General features: G+C 36.5%; 2 protein-coding genes across 2 annotated transcripts in view; one reads left to right on the top strand and one right to left on the bottom strand.

Moving 5' to 3' along the window:
* LOC311073545 (trypsin) overlaps positions 1–6,280 on the bottom strand; it is a 14,714-nt gene extending 8,434 nt beyond the window's left edge. Inside the window, exon 1 of the mRNA XM_084099395.1 lies at positions 6,166–6,280. The gene's annotated coding sequence lies outside the window, so the exon portion shown is untranslated. The remainder of the gene's footprint in view (positions 1–6,165) is intronic.
* LOC311073548 (trypsin) lies at positions 788–8,395 on the top strand. The gene is made up of 5 exons (XM_084099398.1): positions 788–1,308; positions 3,289–3,448; positions 3,895–4,036; positions 6,172–6,435; positions 7,794–8,395. The coding sequence occupies exons 1-5, from the start codon at positions 1,254–1,256 to the stop codon at positions 7,962–7,964; spliced, it is 792 nt and encodes a 263-aa protein (XP_083955524.1). The 5' UTR covers positions 788–1,253; the 3' UTR covers positions 7,965–8,395.
* The last annotated feature ends 16,593 nt before the right edge of the window (positions 8,396–24,988 follow it).

Below are 24,988 nucleotides of genomic sequence, written 5' to 3'. Positions count from 1 at the left end.
CGGAAAATGATCAGATTATCATTTGTTATCAGTTGACACCTGTTTTGTTTTTTACATTTTGACAAGTTTCAGCCTATCGGAAATGATTCTCGCAATTTTAACAAAACCTCATCTACAACTTGAATAGAAAAGAATAGAAAGAAATATAAAATAACATAAATAATAAAATAAAATAACCAGTTAAAAGTCTCAATTTAGTTCCGGAAAATGATCAAATTATCATTTGGTATCATGGTATTATGACACTAGTTTTTGTTTTTTGACATTTTGATAACTATTGCCCTATTGGAAATGATTCTCGCAATTTTAACAAAACCTCATCGACAACTTGAATAGAAAGAGAAATAAAATAAATAAAAGTAATTCCAAAAATGCCACAATTTAGTCCTGGAAAATTATCAAATTATCAGATGACACTTTTGTTTTTGACATTTTGACCATTGTAAGCCTATCAGAAATGAATCTCACAATTTTAACAAAATCTTATCTACAACTTGAATAGAAAAGAATAGAAAGAAATTTAAAATATAATAAAATTGAACAGAATAATAAATTTAAAAAAATTAACCAGTTAACATTGCAAAAATGGCTCAGAATTTTGTCCCGAAAAATGATCAAAATATGATATCAGATGACAGTTGTTTTGATTTTTTGACATTTTGACCATTTTAAGCCTATCAGAAATCATTCTCACAATTTCAACAAAACCTCATCTACAACAAGAGAAAAGTTTAGAAAGAGATTTAAAATAAAATAAATTAAATAACAGTTTAAAGTAATTGCACAAATGGCTAAAATGTAGTCCCGAAAATAACTCTTTTTTGACATTTAAAGCAATGACATCAGTTTAAATGTGACTCGAGTGTCTAGATACTTTCTGGGGCCACTAAACGCTTCTGCATTTGTAATATAAATCAAAAAGGCATATACAAGAAATAACAACAGAATGTACAGTAAATGTGACAGTTTTTTCAAATGTAGAATTTAATCTGCGATATGACGCAAATAGCAAGTGACAATTGTACTGATCCTAAATCCCAAAACAAAAGATCACAGGTTTGGCTTCAATTATATATTGTTCCCCTTCTCAGACGACATTGTGACCATGGGGACGGAAATAGGAACTAGGAAACCCGAGAATGCGGTGGTAATCCTTCCCCAGGTGTGGAATCAGAGTACCTGAAGCAAAGCTGGTCTCAGTCTGGTCTGCACCTGTGCATGCGTCTGTCTCTGCGTCTACCGTCTCCATCAGTATGAACCTGCCGCTGCTTCTGCTGTGTGTCCTCCTGGAGCTCCTCGTGGTGAGCTGTGAGTAAAAGATTTACACTTCAATCATACAAAATCCTTTCAGTGCATTAACAGTGGCATTGTGGAGAAGTCGTATACTGTACCTTGAGCAAAGTGAGGTTTTTTACTTTGAAAAGAGACTGTGGATCTTCTTACAGTGATGTTTGGGCGACTTGCAGTTCATTTTGATTTTTGAAACTTTTGTTTTAAAATGCCAATGAAAAATGTACTTTGTCTTTTTACTATTTGAATAAGTTTTATAATTTAAAACATTATAACTAGTGCTGGGCAACGATTACCGGTAATCGCATCCAAAATAAAAGTTTGTGTTTACATAATATATATGTGTGTGTACTGTGCATAATATTTTTTTCCTGTATATACAAATACACACACATGCATGTATATATTTAAGAAAAAATGTATTAATATACATGCAAATATTTCTTAAATATGTACATGCATATGTGTGTATTTATATATACAAAATAATTTCAAAAATGTATTATGTACACACAAACCTTTATTTTGGATACGATAAATCACGATTAATAATTGCCCAACATTTAAAATTAAATTAAATATTAAAAGGATGGCGTATTGCTGTCATTTAGATTCAAGTTGTCAATGACATTGCAGTCTTTTAGACTCCAGATGTCAACTCACATAGCATTTTGTAATGGAGAGCAAATTTTATATTTTACTTAAGTCTCCTTATTCTCAGAAGTTTCTCCAAAAAAAAAAGATACATTCATTTCATGCGTCTCCTTATGAGTTTCAGAGTCGGCATTACAAAGATCTCAATATAATCGCAATATGAGTTTCTTCAAGATTTTCTTCTCAACTTCATCCCAAACAAATTCTCTGAGCTTTATTGTGTTTTAAATGTTACTGAGACAACATTGATGCTTAATAGAAATATAAGTCAAATCTCTATTAAGTCTACTGAGCTACAACATAAAAAAGGGAGATTTTTATGGATCTTTCCAGTGACGGCTTTTAATTCTACGTAGCGTTTTTTTTTTTTTTGCATGTCTGGCTGAGGTTTTGTCAGCGCTATGATTTATTACAGAAATGAAATATGAGGACAAAGTTAAGTTTAGTTTCATTGATGGATGGGCCCTTCATCCTGACAGCCTGCACTGAGTGCATCTTCACTGAAGGAAATCCAAAGCAAATCGTTTTTCATTTCCAACACAAAAAAGCCCTAAAATGCAATTATAAAGTTTAGAATGCACGTAAAAGATTAATTAATCCATCTGATGCTGGAATCCCTGCAAAGACCCGCGCACGCTGAATTATAAAAACATACCAAAGACATTTAAATCCCCAAACGCTGTCATTTAAATCCCCAAACACTGAACTACAGTTTTTCGCTACTTCCCGACATAAAACCGCAAACAATGGACGTACATAACCTCTACATGTGCGGGGAATTCAATGCTTTGTGCTCTTTAACGTTTAGGATTTCCTCACGTTGAGAGCTTAATAAAGCAATCAGATAAAGGTCACGCTGCTGCCAATCCTCGTGAGCTATAAGGTCATTCAGTCGAGGTTACATAATAGGTTCAATCCACCGAGTGTGTGTTTCACATGGCCAGTCAATGGCTGCTAATATTGAATAGTACGTACGCACGTACAACATCCTAATTGTTAGACTGTGATCAATATGCCCAAGGGAAACCAGAGATGACTTCTAACATCTCAGACAGCAGGCTTCATTCAAATCAAATGTCTATTCGTGACGCACATGTCAGGAAAATACAGTCTTCTGTGGACAGATTTAGATGGGGAGGGGAAAAACATTGTTTACTCCGCATTGTTAAGTATTGACATATCAACCTTAAGTTACACACTTTCCTTCAGAGACAAAGGTGTAGATTCAGAGCGTCCCTCACGTGCGCACGTGTCTTCTGTTGTATGAAAGGAAAATCTAGACTAATGTCACAGAGATTGAAGATGCTGTCAACAAAATCACGTGTCTCCTGTTTCGTTTCACAGGTCAGGATCTGGTACAGGCCCGTATCGTGGGTGGATACGCCCCGGTGCCGTACTCCATCAAGTACATCGTGTCCATTCAGAGCGCTACGGGCCAGCACTTTTGTGGCGGGACCTTAATTAACAAATACTGGGTGCTGACCGCAGCACACTGCAATATAGGGTAAGACGAGCATCACTGGATACAGGACTAATGAGTTACACTCCAGCATTTCAATAGGAGATATGAGTTTAGTCAGTGGGTATTTCCATTTAGCGCCACTTAGATGGCATAACGAACAGAACCATAGCAACAGTTTGCCACTTTTGGTAGATTGGTACCAAAATATGTTCTAAAAATGATTTGCTAACATTCCAATTAAGATATGAAAACGTTACTGCTGAATGTTCTCTGAATGTTGAAAACGTCCAGTTTTTTATGTTTTTTCTTGGTTATGTGGACATTCCATTTTATCACTCTTCAAACATTATGGGAATGTTACTTTTGAATGTTCTTTATCTGGGGTGTGTTATACAACGATGCAACTTGCTGCTTCTACCATAGTACGATGCATTTAAAATGCATTTTAATTCAGTTGGATAAAAAGCAGTTTTGGTTTGTGTCTCCAGGGAGGCGAACATGAGAATCGTGGCTGGAGATTATTCTGTGGGATTATATGAGGGGACGGAGCAGTTTCGCAGGCCTCATGTTTTAATACCTCACCCACAGTACAACAAAGCCACCAATAACGCAGACATCATGCTCATTAAGGTGAGGCAGTGAATCAATGCTCCTGTGTTACACTGACTGACTCACTGTGAACCATTGATTCTTTTCATGCATACAAAATGAACACAACAATCTGGCATCAATTACATGAAGTGATGTATCTCCTAGTAATCAATAATGTAACATGAGTGCATGCATTTTTTTTTTACACATCTAAAGTTTTATAATTAAAATTCTATACTTTTATATTATATTCATTATACTATATCATTTTTAGTTTATTTTGTGAATAAACAGAATAGCATAAATGCTTCAGTTTTAGTATACAAGTAAAAATGGTAATACTTTACGATAAGGTTTCATTTCAAAACATTAGTTAACTACATTTATTAACGTGAACTAGCATTGAACACACTTCTACAGCATTTATTAATATTATTTATTAAATCAAAAGTTGTATTTAAGTAAGTGATAATCCATGGCTAGCTGTGCATTAAACGATTTTATACAACGGGGCCGTTGAATGCTTGAATCTGATTGGCTGACGAACGTTCTAAGGTCTGTGGTTATTTTCACTTACTTACATCTAGCATTCTTTAAAGGGATGGATCACCCAAAAATGAAAATTAGCCCATGATTTACTCACCCTCAAGTCATCCTAGGTGTATATGACATTCTTCTTTCAGACGAATACAGTCATTGTAATATAAAAAAATGTCCTGGCTCTTCCAAACTTTATAATGGCAGTGAATGGCCGTTTCTGTTTTGAAGTCCATAAAAGTGCATCTATCCATTATAAAAGTGCTCCTCACTGCTCCGGGGGGTTAATAAAGGCCTTCTGAAGCGGAGCGGTGTGTTCGTGTAAGAAAAATATTCATATTTAACATGTTATAAAGTAAAATTCTAGCTTCCAGCCAAATGGCCATACGCAGTCTACTTGCGTCTAAAGTGCAACTTACGCAACTTGTGACGTTGGAAGTAGCGTAGTGCGTCATGGGGTAGCGTAAATATCAGCTGTACGTCACAACTCGCAAAGTTGCACTTAGACTTAAGAAGAATCCTTATTTTCGTTTGGCTGGAAGCTAGTTATTTAACTTTATAAAGTTTTAAATATGAATATTTTTCTTGTACAAACGCACCGCTTCGCTTCAGAAGGCCTTTATTAACCCCCCGGAGCAGTGTGGAGCACTTTTATGATTAGCACTTTTAATATAACTCAGATTGTATTCATCTGAAAGAAGAATGCCATATACACCTAGGATGGCTTGAGGATGAGTAAATCATAGGATAATTTTCATTTTTGGGTGATCTATCCCTTTAAATCAGACACATATAAAGTAGTGCGTAAGATTGCATTTGAATTTGATTACATTACATTAATGAATTCTAGCATTTATTTTAATTAATTATCGAGAGAGAGAGAGAGAGAGAGAGAGAGAGAGAGAAATGAGAGATTCGTGTGATTTGTGTGAATTACCTGCATCTGTGCAGCGTCTCTCTCTGTGACTGTTTAATTACTTCAAAACCAAAATTTTGTCAAATTATGCAAAAAGTATCTAAATAATATTTAACTATTATTAAAGTATTACACTACTCCTACATCATACGTTATACGCCGGAAGGCGACTCTATTGTGAACGCGCAGGTGGATTTTACAGGAAGCTAGTGATTACAGTTTATTAAGTTATAATTATGGATATTTTTCGTACAAAAACACATCGCTTTGCTTCATGCATGGATTAATTTACTTTTATGATGGATGGATGCGCTTTTTTGGGATTCAAAAAGCAAGGCACTATTCACTCCCATTATAAAGCTTGGAAGAGCCAGGATATTTTTTTTTATATGACTCTGATTGTGTTTGGCTGAAAGAAGAATGTCATATACACATAGATGGCATCATAGGATAATTTCATTTTTGGGTGAACAATCCCTTTACGTTTTAAATATGCTAGCTATGCAATTAGCCTTAGCAAGACAAAAGAGTTGTCCAAAAAAAAATTCAAATGCCATTTCCATCACATAATACTATTAAACATGATTTGAGATGTGGTGGAAATGACACCAGTGAAAACATTTACTTTTTAAATAATATAATGAACATGCACACTTAACTTAAGAGGATGGTATTGCATGCTTTATGGATCCTATTAATGATTTCTTTTCCTCACCTGTAGCTGCAGTCTCCCGTCTATCTGAACAGCTACGTGTCTCTTGCGCCGCTGCCTCGGCAGGACGCCCAGGTGTCCGTGGGTCGCGTGTGCAGGGTGTCCGGCTGGGGCTTCACCACTCCGACGGGAGGAATCCCTGTGGCGCTGCAGACTGTGAAGCTGCCCATAGTGTCCACCACAGTGTGTAACAGCACAGACTCTTTTAATGGAAACATCACGGAGAATATGATCTGTGCAGGATACAGTGCAGGAGGAAAAGACGCGTGTAAGGTGAGACAAACAATTACTTCACATGCACTAAACTTAATGTGGATGGCACAGTTATCATGCACTGAACTTTGACCTTAAATGCTTTTGGAAATCTGGAATTTATGAATATGTGGTAATACATTTAAAAGGTATTTGGAATAAACCACTAACTATTAGCAACACTTTAGTGATTTACTGGATGTTGACTTTATTGTCAGGAACAGGGCCATCTTGTATTCAGTCATTATTTGGATATCACATTGTTTTTGCCAATTATAAAACTATTTGTGAATTTAATTGCACTTCTGACTACTCTACTGACTGGGTCTAATTAAAGTTAAAATGTGTTGCCTTTTACTTCAGTTAGAAGATGCAAAAAACAGAAAAACAAATCCAATTAAATAAACAGTTTAAAAGTTAAATGGAGCTCGTTTAATCAGATAGCAACTTTCTAATAAGCTAGCACTGACAGTCTTGTGCAATTTAACAAAATATTAAATAAAGCGAAGCTCGACATTTTATCAGATCAGGTATGTGATAAATCTTATTCAGTCAGGTTAGAAATATCTGGTAGAAATGAAGGAATAAAGAAACAAATAAGTAAACAAATAAACGTATGCTCACCAAGGCTGCACTTATTTGATTAAAAGTTTTCAGCATCATTACTCCAGTCATCAGTGTCACATGATCCTTCAGAAATCATTCTAATATGCTGATTTGATGCTCAAGAAACATTTCTTATTATTATCAATGTTTAAAACAGTTGTGCTGCTTAATATTTTTGTGGAAACCATGTTGCTTTTTTCAGGATTGCATGGAAAGGATAATTGATAAATATAAAGCATTTATTTGAAATAGAAATCTTTAGTAACATAAATATCTTTACTGTCATTTTTGATCAATTTAATGCATCCTTGCTGAATAAAGGTATAATATATATATATATATATATATATATATATATATATATACATTATTATTATTTTTTTTTATTTTATTTTTTTTACCAACCCCAAACTTTTGAACGCTAGTGTAAATACATAAATCCATATATTTCAACCCCTCTATGTGCCTGGCTCCAATCTGGTACGTTTTATACTGTAATCCAAATAAATTCCTGATGGATATAATTCAAGTCCCGTCCATTGTTTCTTGCTAAAAAGGAGCAGATTTGCTGGCTTTACAATGTGTCAAGTTCACCCAATGACACTGAAACAACAAGAAAATTAATTACATTTATAAGGCAATTCAAAGGCAATACGTGTCTCACATCGCTATGGGCTTCACCTTCTAGTTCTAGTTTAACCTCTTTCACTCCTCTCGCACACCATCTGACCTCTCTGTCCAAAATCATATTAATATTCTTGTCTTTTCTGCAGGGGGATTCTGGAGGGCCGCTGGTGTGCGAGGGCCGCGTGTACGGCATCGTCTCCTGGGGAAATAGCTGTGCGGATGCCCAGTACCCTGGCGTCTACACGTCCGTCTCGAGGTTTCGCCAATGGATCGATGGGACTATATTTGGCTTTTATGGAAGGTGCCTCAAGTATTAGACTTCAGTGTTACCCCAGCACTCCCCTAATTGACCTTGAAACAGCCTCAAAACATGCCATATTGTACATAAATAGTGTTGCTACTTCTATTTGAAAAGTTAGAGAACTTTGTTTTTTAAGATGAGACACTGCTGTTCTGAAACAGCACATCTGTTCCTCAACAGCTGGTAGGCTTTTTTTTAACAGTAGTTTGTGCAAACTGTTCCTTAAATGTGCCATAATGCTGCTCCTCTGCAAACGTCTTTGAAAACTAAAAATAGGAATATTAAATTTTTTATGGTATACTTGTGAGAATGATCAGTTCGACATTAAAATGAATGCAAACAGACTTTCATCTGGACTATAATTAAACCAGTTTCATATGTTAAGACGCATTTTGTGAGTTCCTACAAAATTGTATTGTATTGTTTAAATTGTAATAATATTTCACAATTACTGTTTTTACTGTATTTTTGATCAAATAAATGCAACCTTTGTGAGCATATGATACTTCTTTAAAAATGTACATTAAAAATCTTCTTTAAAATATATATATAGTGCTGCTCAAAAGTTCACACACCCCCTGCAGGAAAAGTGTATAATGTTAACAAAATAAGAGGGATCATAAAAAAATCCCTCATCATTTGTTAAACTTTTCACAGATTCTGCAAGGGGTGTGTAAACTTTTAAGCAGCACTGTACACACACACACACACACACACACACACGTACACACACGTACACACACACTCATGGGACATCATTTCCCATGATTTAGAATTGCTGAGAACTCTTTGGAAACACATATGAGATTACTGTGGTCTTTTTCACACAAAAAAAAAACAGAAGCCAAAGATTCCAGCAAAAGTATAGAGATATATTTACAGTTTTTCTCAGTCGCTTTGGTGCATTTCTCACATCACTATTTACATTTGCACAACAGTTAATGCAGTTCTCAAAACAATTAGTACAAACTGCAACACATAGTTGATAACCTGCAAAAGCGTGTCACTTGCTCAAAATGGATAGCTCATTCCTCAAGAGCAAGTATTCATGTCAATGAAAGTGTCAGTGTCATCAATATGAAAAGTCCTGACACCATCGTTTATGAACAAGATAGTCAAATGGCTTTGTCATGTTTTCATTATGACAGTTTACTCTGTAAATGCTTTCCAATGCAAAAAAGTCAGATCTTGGTGACACTACCTGAAAATGCTCAAGACAGCACTATATACTATTTGCACAGCCATTCGAAAAATACAGTAAAGTTACACATTACTGTATTTAGTGAGGTAACTGAGTACAAGACACTGAATATATGTATGTTTCACATTTTTACTGCATATGCTCTTTGCAATTCTAAATTTGTTCACAGCATTGTGCAAAAGAAAAAATACACCCTTATTTACAACAAACATAAACTCCCTTTCACTGTAAAAAATTTCTAACCTCTCCAAGTCAAAATTTTCTAGTGACTAGTCACATCTAAATTTTTACAGTAAATTGGCCCAAGTGCAATTTTTGTTGCAATAGTCTGTTACAGTAACATTGGCTCAATGAGAAATAATATGTCAGACTAATTGAAAATTTAGATGTTATCAGTCACTAGAAATGTTTGAATTTTTTTTTTTTACAGTGTTGGGTAGAGCTGTGCACAACTGTAAACAATATTGCAGTACATATTGGAACTGAACATACAACATACATAGTACTGTAATCATTCATGCACATCCAGACGTTCCTCTCTGTCTGGCCACATAATTTCATCTACATCACAGCGAATATCATCTCTTGCAATCAGAAAAAGAGAAACGGTCTTGCTTTTTTGACAGATTTTGACAATTAGTTCAACATTTTTGTATGTAATGACTCAAGCAATGAAATGAGGACTATTAGTTTTATATGGAATGACTATTCAGAATTCACAAGTATAGTTAATTTTGACTGACATGACATAAGCATATGATAATGTTATAAAACAGCAGAGAGTTGTATGAAAGCAATAGATGCATGTCCAAAAGCATTTGCAATTTGTTGGAAGGAATGAGAAACTGCTACTATGATGTGCACAAATGACTAAATGTTGTGGAGGTTGAACTAACTGTTGTGCAAATGTAAATAGTAATGTGAGAAATGCACCAAAGCGACTGAGAAAAACTGTAAGAGATCTCATCTTTGATTTTTTTTCTTCTATAGTCTAGTTCTAATAGTCTACCTTTAGTTCAATCTGTTCCCTATCATCTGTTCTCTTGTGTTGGTGTTTTCATGAATGGCTGAGGTTATTCATGAAAGTGATTCCAGGAAGGAGTGGCTGAAATCTGGACATATTAAACTACACCTGATAGGTCATCTGCGGCCATATCAGCACACCATAAATACTGCACGCCCTACTTTGACAAATCTCATATTACACAACTAGGGATGTGTCCTTCAGCTTAAGGGAGTGTCCTTCATCCAGTGATGGATTTGAGGCTCCAGCCTTAAGGATTACATAAAGAGACGTCTCTATTGTGAGATCCAAAACTTGAGCACATCACAGCGGACTTTGAAAACCTATCGCGTGACATATTCAGCCATAGTCTCGTAGAAGGAGCATCTCAAATGGAAAACTGATGTTTTTTGTTGTGCAGATTTTCACATTGTAGGATTTAGCACGGACTAACAATAGTCTCATGATCGCAACTCTCAGGGGAAGCTGGCTTTGTTGTCAAATAGACAAAACATGTCATGAAACGGTGATATGCATCTGAAATAAGACCAGCCTTTTCGGTTTTCCCCCTAATCTAGTTTGAGACAAAATTTACTAAGTACACCTTGTGCGTAGAACTGAACTGTCAGGTGTAGTTTAGCATTTGAACACTCAAATCACACATAAAATGTCTTTAGCATTAGATAAAATGATCAAATAATAATTATACATATATATCCCAAGCACATAAAGAAAAATGTTTCACAATAATACGTTTGTTAGATTTAGGGCCCTACGATCTAAGCGCATGGTCTAAAGCGCAGGGCGCAAGTTCACTTAGGTCATGTCCGAATCCACTTTTGCTAGTTTAACGATGGGGAAAATGGTCGGCGCGCCAGGCGCATGGTTTAAAAGGGTTGTCCCTATTCTCTTAATGAGTAATGGATGTGTTTTGGGATTTACGTGCGTTAAACCAATCAGAGTCTCATCTCCCATTCCCTTTAAATGCCAGTTGTGCTCGCGCCATGGCGGATTCACTATTTACATGACGGAATTTGATAGTGGAAAGACCGAACAAGTCTCCAGAGCGCAAACGGATCTGCTTGTGCGCGAGGTTAAAGCTCGCGAGTAAATCATCTACGGGACAAGACGGATTCCACCATATCTTTATGTACACAATAATAATCTTTTACATTGTAATCCTTTTATTTTCAATATTTGGCATGTTAGTGTGCTGCTGTGCGTCCCTGTGTGTGTAATAAATAGAGTGTATGCGCGTTGTGGACCCACCTATAGGCGCACATTACTAACACACTCATTAAATAACAAAAAAAAAATTGCGCCATTGACTTTAGACCAGGTTTCAGTTGGTCAATGGCGCAGTCTATTTCTGTTGCCTCAAAATAGCAACGCGCCAACAATGCACCTGAACACACCTCGTTTTCAGACCAGCACGCCCACGGGCGCACAGATGGGGCAAGTCCATTCGCTCTTTAAACAACTTGGCGCAGGACGTGAAAATGATAACTGCGTCGGACTGAAACGTGCAAAAAACACTGACAATGAAAATACAATGACTTTGGTATCTACTTTTGGTATAAGATAGATAGATAGATAGATAGATAGATAGACAGACAGACAGACAGACAGACAGACAGACAGATAGATAGATAGATAGATAGATAGATAGACAGACAGACAGTTAGATAGATAGACAGACAGACAGATAGACAGTTAGATAGATAGACAGACAGACAGACAGACAGACAGTTAGATGATAGATAGATAGATAGACAGACAGACAGACAGACAGACAGACAGACAGACAGACAGATAGATAGATAGACAGACAGACAGACAGACAGACAGACAGACAGACAGTTAGATGATAGTTAGATAGATAGACAGACAGACAGACAGACAGACAGACAGACAGACAGACAGACAGACAGTTAGATAGATAGATAGATAGATAGATAGATAGATAGATAGATAGATAGATAGATAGATAGATAGATAGATAGATAGATAGATAGATAGATAGATAATTTTTGCAGTGATCTGTGAGGATTTACGACTGCAAACCACAAGAGGGCGATTAATCCACAGCCATTAAAATCAAGTCATCTGGGATCTTTTGTTGTATAATATCCATACAGAATGTGCTGTTGTTTTTGGCAGAAATACAGAAGAACCTTGTTCTGCCGGACAGGGCAAAATATTCAGACTCCAGCTCAGCATGACATCGTAAGAGACCTCTTCCTGACTGATGCAGTGTTTCATTCGTATCTCTGAAAATCAGACACAATTATGAGGTAAGGTCCGGTTCACACAGAATAAGTTTTTGCTTTGGAAAACACAAGACGCGGGCAGAGGAATGGGGGAAAAATGCAAGGTCTTGAGACGCATTTTTTAAAAGTTGAACTGATTTTAACTTTTTTAGAATGCGTCATGCGCGAGATGCTGCAAAAGACGTGAGCGCAACAGTCAAACACGTCAGTCTAGTGCGTGTTTACATAGAAAAATAATGGAAAAGTAGCCTAGTTGAATGGAAAAACGTGTTTCTGTGTGAAGGGCCTCTAAGGATGCATGCAAAAATTATAAACATGTAACACTGTAAAAGTTAAAGGGATAGTTCGCCCAAAAATGTCATCATTTACTCACACTCAAGTTGTTCCAAACCTGTATGAGGTTCTTTCTTCTGTTGAACACAAAAGAAGATATTCTTTAAGAATGTTGGTAAGCACAGTTGACAGTGGCCATTGACTTCCCTTAGTATTTTTTTTTTTCCTACTATGGAAGTCAATGGCACTGTCAACTGTTTGGTTACTAACATTCTTAAAAATATCTTCTTTTTGAGTTTAAAGACATAAAGTCACCATGAAATCAAAAATCTCTTCTCTGTTGACATAAAACAAATGTTTTATTGGATTTAACATGCTATGGCACCATTTATCCTCAGCTGTTTGGTTGGAGAATTTTATTGACAATTAAATGGCAAAGCTAACAATAGCACTGAAAATAGAACAACTGTGTAGAAATATATCTCAAATTTAACGTTGAAATATAGCATTAGCTTAGAAACATGACTGTGGTTCCAGGACACACTTAGGAACTTTAAAGCTACACTGTGTAATTTTTTAAGTTGATTCTTAACAAAAAACACTTTGTTCTTTCAAAATTATATGTGCTCATTCATGTGTAATTACTTCCACTAAATAATCAAGTATTCCCGTAAGCGTATAAATCTGCCATTCAGAATACATACGAGCGAGTCGCTCGAATGGCGGCAGCCATTTGCGCCTCCATATTGAAAATACATTAGCCAAAGAGGGACATACCTGGAAATTCAAGCTTTTACACTCAGTGGAGCCGTGACGAATGCGAGCGGGAGATTACTCGCGACTTCCGGCCACTGTAAGAGTTAAAACGCCCTCGGAATGGGAGGGGCTAGAAAGTAATATTCAGTTGGTAGTCATATACAATTTGCTAGATGGGAGAAAATCTTACACAGTGTAGCTTTAATGCAGCTTCCATCGGGGTTCACTCGACCACACTGGCACGTGGACTACATTATGTTCCACTCTTTCAAATACTTGTTTCAATTAAATACTAACATTGCCACAAGGTTGAATTTGAACTGGAACAGCAAACACACACACAATATAGCCATTGTGCACACAAGTGGATTCATAGTTTGCTAGGTTTGACTTTGAAACCCTCTGGCTTTAGCAAAGCTATTGTGATGTATAGTGAATGCATAATCTCAAAGAAAGCATGGGTCTAAATAGCTTTTGTTTTGTTTTTGTCATTGCTTGAAACTCTGACCCTTGTGAAAAAGAAGTGCGCTTAATTGTACTGAATGTGCACTGTGGTGTACTTCATATCTTGCACATTTTATTTGATATTAATTAAATAAAAGGCCACTTAGTTGATTTAATCATTTTTGTCGTGCTTTACTTATTTTGATGTGTTGACTAACATACTAAAGCACATGTAAAGGGCTTGCTTATAATTTTAACTGTAGTTAAAATAACTGTAATTTTAATCTATCTATCTATCTATCTATCTATCTATCTATCTATCTATCTATCTATCTATCTATCTATCTATCTATCTATCTATCTATCTATCTATCTATCTGTCTGTCTATCTACCTGTCTGTCTATCTACCTGTCTTATATATCTTTCATTTCTATAATACAGTAAGTAGTCTTTTTAAAAGTATGTAACTCTTTTCCAAAAGGGTATAAAGTGATAGTTTACCCAAAATTAATATGATTTACTCACCCTCGTGTTGTTCTGAACCCATATGACTTTCTTGCTTCTGCAGAACACAAAGGAGAAAATTTAGAAAATTAGGAGAATGTTTAGGAGAAAATAACCATGTTGTTTCAGTGCAACTGTAGCTTTTAAGCTTCAAAAAGGACACAAAAGCACCATAAAATGTTCGTGAAAGTTAAAACAACTTGCACAGTTATCTTCTGAAGCCATACGCTAGCTTTGTGTGAGAAACAGACCAACATTTCAATAGTTCAATCGCAAAATCTACCCTAGAGTTCAAAACAAATCGATGAATCTGTCTGAATAATTCATTCTGAATCAGACTGATCCAATTTTCAGTACTTCTATGTTTGCCATACAGGTTTGGAATGACATGATGCAGGGAAAAATGTGTCAAAATTTTTATTTCAGTTGAATTATCCCTTTAAGGCTGTGGTTTTAAAAGGAAAATATAATGTAATATTTGAGCAGAAGAGCAGCTTTCCAACTAAATTACCACGTAAATGCAACACTCGCAGTCTACAGCTAATGAGTCCCATCAGTCAAAGCTGAGTATAACACTCTTTGCTCACAACGAATGATGCAATGATTGCTCTAACAGTTTCAGATGTACCCAGCCACTTAGTGTTTGAAAAACACATTTGAAAATGACGGCATCTATTTTTCACCTTCAGCACGCAGAGAAGCTCAAATTGAGATGAATAGCTCTACTTCACAGGTCTGGCACATTTAACAGCTTACCTGAGAGTCCTCGGACATGCGTTAAAACCTTTTGACTTTAGTAGAACAGTGAAACATTGGATGAAACTAAAGAAATCAAATGTCCTTGTCACAATCATGCACCCATTTGAGACACAATCAATCAACACAATTGCTTTTAGTCACTGCGTACTTCAACTGTGGTGCATAGCAAGCCTTTTCAGCTTGTCTGCAGCTTCAACCACTGCAGGTATATGCCAGCTGTCTTATTGAGACTTCTTGTAACAAAATATTGGTTTTAATCAGGCTATGGCAGTGCATTTACATGATGTATCTACAATTCTAATAATAACACTGTGCATGTGAACATATTGCAGTGGGCATGTCTCAGAGAGAAGTCCTTTCAGAAAGAAAAGAGTCTTGTCTCCTTTGATGACATACTATGTTAGGAGTTTTGATTAAAGTGCTCTAGTTTCTATAGTTCCTCAGAGACCTGCACAGATAAATCAGCTTGGCTCCCTCCCCATAAAGACGAGACCGGAACTGAGTGGGTGAATGGAGAAAATGGGATATGAGTTAGACATAAAAAATGTTTCATTGCAATGCACTGCTGAAGACTGGTAGAAGACTTAATGGTTCGTAATTAACATTCTCCATCCTGTCCCCTGACTCACATCCTACAGTATTTTCAGTGGTGTTTCATAACAAAAGGTCGAAATGGTGATGAATTCCACATTGTTCACCGTCTTCGTTCTGTCTTGAGGACAGATGCACTTAGAAGTCTTTTAAGAGAGATGCAGAAAAGCAGGTGACCGTCGTTTTATTTCGCCCACACACTGAAATTTCACCGTAGGTTACAGCTGACACATCGTTTCAGCTTTGAAGTGTGGTACGTCTGGTCAGTTGAATGTTCACTGAGCTGATTCATTTTTCCTCTGTATATAGCTAAAAGGTGCTTTTCATCAGTATTTTATAGCTGATGTACAAAAACGCAGGAGATATTTCCGATTGTATAGTTTCATTACAGTGCAGAGCTGAAATAACCACGTCTCCTGTATTTCACAAGCATCCATAAAGGTGCTTCGGCAACCAGTATTTTCTGTTTGTTGCAGTCAATGTTCATTTTTCTCTGCGGTTATTGCTTATCCAATCTGTTTTGGGCCATTATATGATTAGACTCTCCTATACACTTAGCAAAAATGGGTAAATTGTTTCAAAAGCTCCCAGTCAGCATTTTCTGCAACAATATGCATCCAATATAACAGCAGGTTGAATCTAAAAGAGGTGTCATACATATTGAGTTTCACCCTCAAAGTCTGGTTTTAAAAATGAGTCAGAAACGGTAAAGCAGACACGGCACATCAGAGCTTCAAAAGGAAGACTAGCAGATGGACGACAACTGATGAAAGCTATTGTATAATACAACACATTTCCTGCCATGTAAAAGTTATTTAAAGCCCATTTCTGCCCAGCTACAGGAGGATTAACAGTGGTCAGGAATGGTATTTTAGAGTTCAAAGGTACAGCACGCACATCCAAAACAATAAAACTGGGTGCTGGGCAGACAAGTAGTTGCAAAGGTAAACAATGAGTCCGCACACCAGAAAATGCTCCTTAGCAATTTTAATGATTGCTCACCACGTGTAACGTTTCGGGCCCAAGCCATGTCTGATGAAGGGCTTGGGCCCGAAACGTTACACGTGGTGAGCAATCATTAAAATTGCTAAGGAGCATTTTCTGGTGTGTGGACTCATTGTTTACCTTTGCAGGAATGGTATTTTACCAAAAAATTCCTGTAGCTTAAAAGCTAGTTTCTTGGGTTTGATTTCCACTAATAAAAACTGACAGCTTGAATGCAGAATCTGCCAAAAAACGAATCTAGAATAATCAACCCGATTTCACGGCAATTCATACGAATTTTTACAAGGTGGCTAATTCGTACGAATTTATACGACCTCACTCGTACGATTTTTGCTGAATCGTACATATTTTAAGAGTTGCCAAATTCATATGAATTCGTACGAATGACCTACACCTGACCCCACCCATAAACCTGATCATTACGTGGATTTAAACAAATCGTACAAATTCGTACGAGTGAGGTCGTATCAAATCGTACTGTAAGACTTGAGAAATTAGAATATGCCAGGCAGTCTGGTTGAGGAACAACCACTCCCTGAGAAGACAAAGAACTTTTCTGGAAATTAATATTTGAACTCTCTCTTGTGAAATTAGCATCACCATTTGTGACGCAAGTCTCACCAAAGCATCATCCTAATCTACATCTATTTCACTTGACCCCTCTGTAAGGGTGGATTTCCAGCAGGGGTTCAAGCTGCAAGACTGCCGAATGACTAAAGAAATGTTATTAGCAAGATGGTACAAAACTGTACATTTCTTGTCTATTCCACCCACTGTTACTTATACCAATGACAGAAATAAGCACAGTTACAATAGCTTAATATTTGTGGGAGAGCGTTGCTATAGAGAGTGACAATACTGTATTGCAATTTGTAGCACTTCAAAGTCAATACCAAATCAAAACTATTTAGCACATTATTTGTAATTGAAAAGGCTTAATGACAAAATATGGTTATGGTTACACTTAAAATAGTTACAATATATATGAGATGATGATAACTTATATCATTAATCTTACCCAGCATGTAAAATGTTACCTGAGATATAGATAGATAGACAGAGAGAGAGAGAGAGAGAGAGAGAGAGAGAGAGAGAGAGGAAAGAGGAGGTAAAGAGTGAGCCCCAAGAAAAGGACCCAGAGAATAAGAGAGCCAGAGCACCAAAGAGCCAGAGCAACAGTTACAATCTTCTTTTATCCCTTCCGTGACCATGTGACTAAAACCCAAATGAGCCAATCAAACTGACCAATCAGATAATTACAACTTCCCCCACCGTACTAAAGGTGTGACAATTCATCGACCCCCAAAGTACACACATCTTGGCCTACAGGCCTAGATCACTATCAGCCCCTCTGTGCCTTTAGGAACTCCAAATGGTCCTTGTGGTAGAAAAGGGGGTGGAAAACAGTAAAGCAAATGTCTTGGTTCATTTCAAATATATTGGATTATTTTCAACCCTACACCCCATTCCCCTGTTCCTTCTCACTCATGTTGAGATCACCTGAAATTCACCCAAAAATCTATATGGTTTAATGTGAACAATTATCATACAACACTATACATGTTTGGTATCATTTGGAATGTCTCAGTGCGACTGGTACAAATGTCCCATTCTCCACAGAAGTAAACCAAAAGGTAATAAAGTTTTTAAGAGTTTAGAGATATCTTGCTTACAGAGGAGGGTGTGTCTTCCAGGCAAATGGCATCCTGCTCTCAAAAGGTGTAATCTCTGAATGCAAATTCCCATTGTTAGGAAATGTTTCCATGTGAAAGAAGTTTCTGTCTCGGTCTGGGTATTTAAAGAAAGTGCACAAAAGGCTCAGGGCAATTTGTAATGAGATTGGCCCATAATGCTTAGTGTCTCTCAGACACTCAGCATCATGTATTTATTCAGTCAGGTACATCTTTTACTCTTTATCTCTGAGCATTTGATGTTATTGTATTGATTATCTTTGAACTGATTACGAGATTGGCATGATACATTTACCTGACATTATAAATTGTTACATTTGATTTTATTCTAAATTACTCTGAAATTAGTAGATTAAGTGAAGTCTTATGTTTCCGCAAATCTGCGTTCAGGGTTAAGTACACACTAGATCCAAGTTTAGATAGAGCGTGAGATCGCACATCTGGTGGGATTCTAGATTCCTGACTGCTTGACTTTAAGTTGTTATGCAGTCACAAATAGGGGGCTAGATAATAATACTTTTGAGGTAATAGCAGCGTTTGGAGCAGCATTATCTTAATGTATTAGCCATAACCTCTGGTTATTGTTTGGGCTTTAACTAAGTTGTTATATGGGCGACTATAGGGGGCTCCAGGGTACTTTTTAACAATAGCAAGCGTGTTGCGGCATTGTTAAACTGCTTTAGCCATAACCTCTGGTTATCAATCAGACTGGCAAGTTTGTGATCTCGAGATCCGTGTAATATTAACGGCCGGCGCCTAGAGTCGCCTATATTAACGACTCTCTGAGCGACATAGATTCCTAATGAACGAGTAAAATATAAAGTAAAAAGTTAAATAGAATAATCAAATGTATTGCTAATCTATTATATAAATGACCAATAACAAAATTGGCAATCTAACCTAAATTCGAGGTTGTGATAAAATGGAGTCAGATAAAAGCTTAATTAGAATCAAATTACTTTGCCACGCGGAAAAGACAGTAACACGCAGAGACCTTCACCCGATTATCGGAAACTGTCGTTGGACAGATTGGGCAGGCCTTACAGTACGAATTAACCACCTCGTAAAATTCGTTTGATTTGAAAATGTATTATTTTAGATTAGTTTTTTGGAATTAGAATTTGTACGAATTAGCCACCTTTTACTTACTCGTATGAATTCGTACGAATTGGTCATGAGATAGTGTTGGAATAATCATCTTATTCTCAAAACATGATATTTACAGAGATGTTTGATTGAGCAAAATTCATCCCCACAATGATTGCAAATTATTATAATTTGTGATGTTTTTTGCTTTTGCTTTAATATGGTTAAAGAACATCACAAACTTTTATACTCAAGGTCAGACATGATTGTCCACCAGACGAGCATTTCCGAGTGCTATAATGGAAGCGAACAGATCTATTCCCCTTAATGGCCACTTACCAGACAGAAAAGCCAAGGGCTCTGGAATCAAAGGTGAAATGCATTTTGCCTGTATGCTGCAGCATGTCGACCCACGACACTCGCAGTCATCCTCAGACATACGTATGCAGTGATGAGGTGCAGTGATGAGGCTGACAAGAGAGACGGCCAGATCGATACCGTGGAAGAGTGATGGAATGCTGCCGGACACAGGGCTGATGGGAATCAGGAGGTTATGTAGGAGTCATTCCTAAAACAAGGAGGAAATGATATCTAAGCCTGAGGGAGTCTCAGGGGCAGCACTGCACTGAGACTCTAATATTAGCTGAGAATCTGTAATAGTGAGTAACGAGAGTTCCATAGGAAAGAAAAATCACATCTCTTTAAAATCTCACTTGTTTTTCCTAGACAGGAAAAAGAGCAAGCAGAGACAGTTGCATAAATTTTATCCTGACAAAAATGATGCCAGTAATCTCTCATGTGTCTCACTCCCCATCCATAAGAAAACAGTAATTCTGAAAATGTTTTCTCTTGAGTTTTGGCCTCCCATTCATGTGTAAATAGCATTTTAGATCACTGAATGAGGATTTTGAAAACCGATCTTTTTGAAAAAAGAAAAGAAAGTGATTTTCTGTTTTCTGTGATTCATGTAAACAGGTTCATTTTTAATTGCCAATTGTTGCAAATATTGGGGGTTTTGACAAGCGTTTTTACTGTAAAAAGCTGTCGTTGTGGATACGGTTTTTATTTCCAAACAAGCGAAAACTGTGTTTTCAGAAATATTAGTATACATGTGGACAAAGCTTCATTTTTTTTTTTTTTAAATATCTCAACAGTGGTTCAAAATACAAAGTCTCCAATCAAAAGTCAGAGATTTCAATATAAACTTAAATATTTCTCATCAACTAGTCTATGTTCAAGACCAAATAATCTAGTCACAATAATTTCATAGCTTTATATCTTACTTTATGTGCTGGCAAATTTTTAGCGTGTAAGTAGCTGGAGTTTTGCTTCAAAGATACAAGAATGGATGATTGTTTAAAGCCTGTTAGACAGTCTTGACAATGTGGCATTGCATAATGATTAATTGAGGGGTTCAACAAACACTGATGAATAAAAGATTAAATGGCTCTTTTGGCCACTGATCCATCTATAATCCTTGAAAGCAGTCCATTGAATTGATTAGAGGAGTTGTGTGCCAATTGCTTAACATGGGTTTAGATTCTTAGTTATGTTTACAGTATATAGTCAATGACAGATTTAAAAATTGAGTTTCAGTATTGTACAAATTGAGTTTGTTTTGTTTGTTTACACTGGATTAAACCCAATTGTGAACTAATTAAATAATACCACTGCATATTACATCTTCCTTTTCTTAGTTCGGAAATATGAAAAATAAATCAAATTTATGTGAACAAAAGAAGTATGATTTACTTTTTATTTAATTACTTTTAATTTTATGAAAACCTTTTAGTAAATATTATTGAACATACATTTTAAAAAGCTTTTTATTAGCTTTTTATAAATTAAAAAAACGTTTACACAAAACTAAGGATAAAATGAACTGCTTTGAGCAATGCTTTTCAAAACTTTTGAATCAAAATTCGACTTTATTGAACTATCATCAACCACTGACATTTCTAAATGTTTTGAAGTTTTATGACAAAGCCTCGTTTGCTGAAATCATGGGATTTGGTCAGTTTGAAATACCCTTCAAAGCATTTATTCAAAACAAAAGCTTCGTAAAGCAGTGTTTCGAACATGTTCATCACTATTTGCAACCCATTTAGCTTCCATAATACGATATATTTAATATCATATATATGAATACCTAAATATCAAGGAAAACTTGATATTTAGGAGAGAAATCTGAGTAAAAATGCATGTAGTCCGAGACTTGATTTTATCCGGTGTATGGGAATTAGCCAGATTGTGAAAAGTAGGTGTTACATACCAGAACTGCAAAATGTTACGCATCCTCTGCAGTTTCACCATGAGCTTCTAAGAGTTTGGAAAGCCTGGTAAACAGGATCGATTATCAATTATCCAAGTGAAAACTATTAGGATGAGCAAGTAATATGACAGCCTCTCAGAGATGAACATCCCAATTGAAAAATCAAATATCAAATACTTACTTTCTCTATAGTTTCTCTGTGTTAAAGCATGTGAATCAAGTTTACATAAAGCCAGGAGGAAGAGAAACTCCTAGTGGACTTGGATGGCTGACAGTTCAGTGTGTGAAATATCGTCTGTGACGGACTCTAATTAACAGCAAGTCTCTTCTGCTCGGCACCTCAAACACTCTGTTCTCTGTGCTTGACAAAAAGATAGAATTTGTTTAAAATGACCCAGTGCTGCAATTTAGACACACCAATTTACTTGTCACATCCCTCCGGTAACACCCACTCCCAGAGATCATTTGGATTCCTGCAGTCTAGATTCAACCGTAGCTGGAGAGTAATTTTCATATGCTGCCATGAGAAATGTAACAATAATTTGACTGCTTTATCACTGAATGTAAAAGAGACACGTTCCCTTAAAGGGATAGTTTACCCAAAAATGAAAATTCTGTCATTAATTACTCTCCCTCATGTCGTTCTAAACCCGCAAGACTTTCGTTCATCTGAACACAAATTAAGATCTCTTTGAGGAAATCTGAGAGATTTATATCCCCCCATTGACAGCTACGCAACTACCACTTTGACGCTTCAAAAAGTTCATAAAGAGATCGTAAAACTAATCCATATGAATTGAGCGGTTTAGTCCAAATTTTCTGAAGAAACACAATAGCTTTATATGATGAACAGACTGAATTTAGGCGTTTGTTGGTTGAAGAGCTTATTTTCTGCAATTACACAAGAGCCAAGGGGAAAATCCTACTGTGTTTTTGTTGAGGGAAACATGGGTAATGCTAACTTACGTGCTGGCCTACAAAATACGCTGTCACTCCAATGCTCTACATTGGAGGCTTGGATGAATTTAAACTTCTCCAACACATCTGTTTGTAATTTTTTAAAGTCGACTTGTTTGGTTCAGGTGTGTTTGAACTTCAGGAAAGTAGATCTCCAGGTGCAGCACTCAGCACCCCCTGACCTAAAAAATGCATTAAACTAGTTTGAATACGGCTGCTTAGCAAAGACTTCTAATTAGATGCTCTATATGCTATTAGGTCTATTTGCTGTTATTCTGAATCAGACCCTGAAAATCAGACATTCAGCATCAACGTCCACCAAAAAAATATGACCACAACCACATTTCTGAACAAAAGGTTGTCAGCAAACCATCACTGCCTAGCCAATGACAAGTTGATTTACGCAGTTCCCCGGCAACAGAAACTGGGTTGCTCACAGTCTTTCATTTTCTAATCTGGAAGCTGTCTGATGGTCTCAGCATGGTTGCTTTAATGCCAGACAAAAACATGCCTCAAGGAACCCTGAGAGTGAAAGGAGAAAAGGGAAAGGAAACTGAACTTAAAATACTTAATGTGCTTGATTCATAAAAGATTGAAATGGTTCTCATAGCCTAAGGACTGGGTTAAATATAGATGAAAAAAGCACTGTATGGACAACAATGTCTGCTAGTAAGATGGTGGTGGCAAACAAGCACATCGCTTTTAATGGATCCTGCATTGTTTATTTTTATAAAATGTGAAAATTAAACTGCGGAGTGTCGTGTTGAATTAATTTATATTAGAATACGGCAATATGTTACATTACACTACAAAAGGAATGTCATTCTTCAGTCCAGCAAACATTGCATCAGTTTATCAAACATTTCCCACTAACACAAACTAAAGTTTACATAGGTGTGTGTCCCATCACTTCTGAAAGACACTTTGCATTCCCCATATAGCACACCTAACACCTCCTCCATGCAAACGGAGATAGATATTCATTTGAGGGACTCTTCAATCTTAGTGGCGTTCGCTCTGATTATGTCAAGCTGAGAGATAAAATGGGATGTTCTCTGTGGCTGAATCAATAAACCTAAAGGAATAGCTCATCATTTACTCAGCCTCATGTTGTCCCAAACCCGTATGACTTTCTTTCTTCTGTGGAACACAAACAATCTGATGAAAAGAGGAAAAATCGAATGAATGAAGTTTAAAGCTTTCAAGCTTCAAAAAAGGGCACAAAAGCACCATAAAAGTCACCTATACAACTCATGTACTATATATACACGTTATCTGAAGCCATACGATAGCTTTGTGTGAGGAACAGACCAATGCTAGAACAGCCAAACAATGCTTTGTTCCTTTTTGCTTGGGTTGCAGGAAAACGTGTTTTATTTTATTTTCTATCCATGTTTTGATCCCTCTCACCTTTAGTTCATTCACATCGTGGGATGAACTGCTCTATCGTGTGGTCTATATTACAGGTTTGCACAATAGAAAATTGTCTCTGTGCAGATAACGTAACAAAGCCTGATCCTGGTCCTTTTCTCCCTTGTAATTTCAGTTTATAAATGTGCAAAAGCTATCGACCCAGAAAGTGAATTCCAAAGGTATCTCAAGAACCAAAGGGTTTATTTTGGCACAAAAGCTCAACTCGGCCAACAATCACCAATCAACACTCAATACTTTCCTCTGTAAGAGGCTTTTTATTTTCAGACTGATTTTCTGCTCCATTTAAGAAAACCAAGATTTGAGTGCATTTCATACTACATAGAAACGCATTACGATGCCAGACATTCTGGGCTGTCTTGTAACCTGTCAACAATGCAATGCAACAAACTGTAAAGGCCCGTTAACATCAAGGACGATAACTATAACGATAACAATAAAGATGTAGTTCTAAAAAATCTTTCTAAATAGAGAATAGCAGAGTCCTCATCAACTAACGATAATGGCACAGAGGAACGATATCATTGGAATCACTTTCAGAATTTTTTTTTTTTTTCAGCTGATGAACGATAAAAACACTGACAGCCAATCAGAATCCTTCCCGCTCTAAAGAGCCTTAATACCAGACATTTTACAGGCCAAACTACATATCAATATGTTTAAAGTCAATGTGAAATCAAAATTTAACCTATTTATTTATTTAAAAATTCAGGGACGGTAAGGAACGTCTACTTTTCACATCTCCAAATAATTCCAGATAAATCAAATAACATTACTAATCACTCACTCAAAATTG

Source organism: Abramis brama (assembly GCF_963993115.1).
Source record: "Abramis brama genome assembly, chromosome: 22".
NCBI classification, from domain to species: domain Eukaryota; kingdom Metazoa; phylum Chordata; class Actinopteri; order Cypriniformes; family Leuciscidae; genus Abramis; species Abramis brama.
This window is presented reverse-complemented; position numbering and strand designations above follow the sequence as displayed.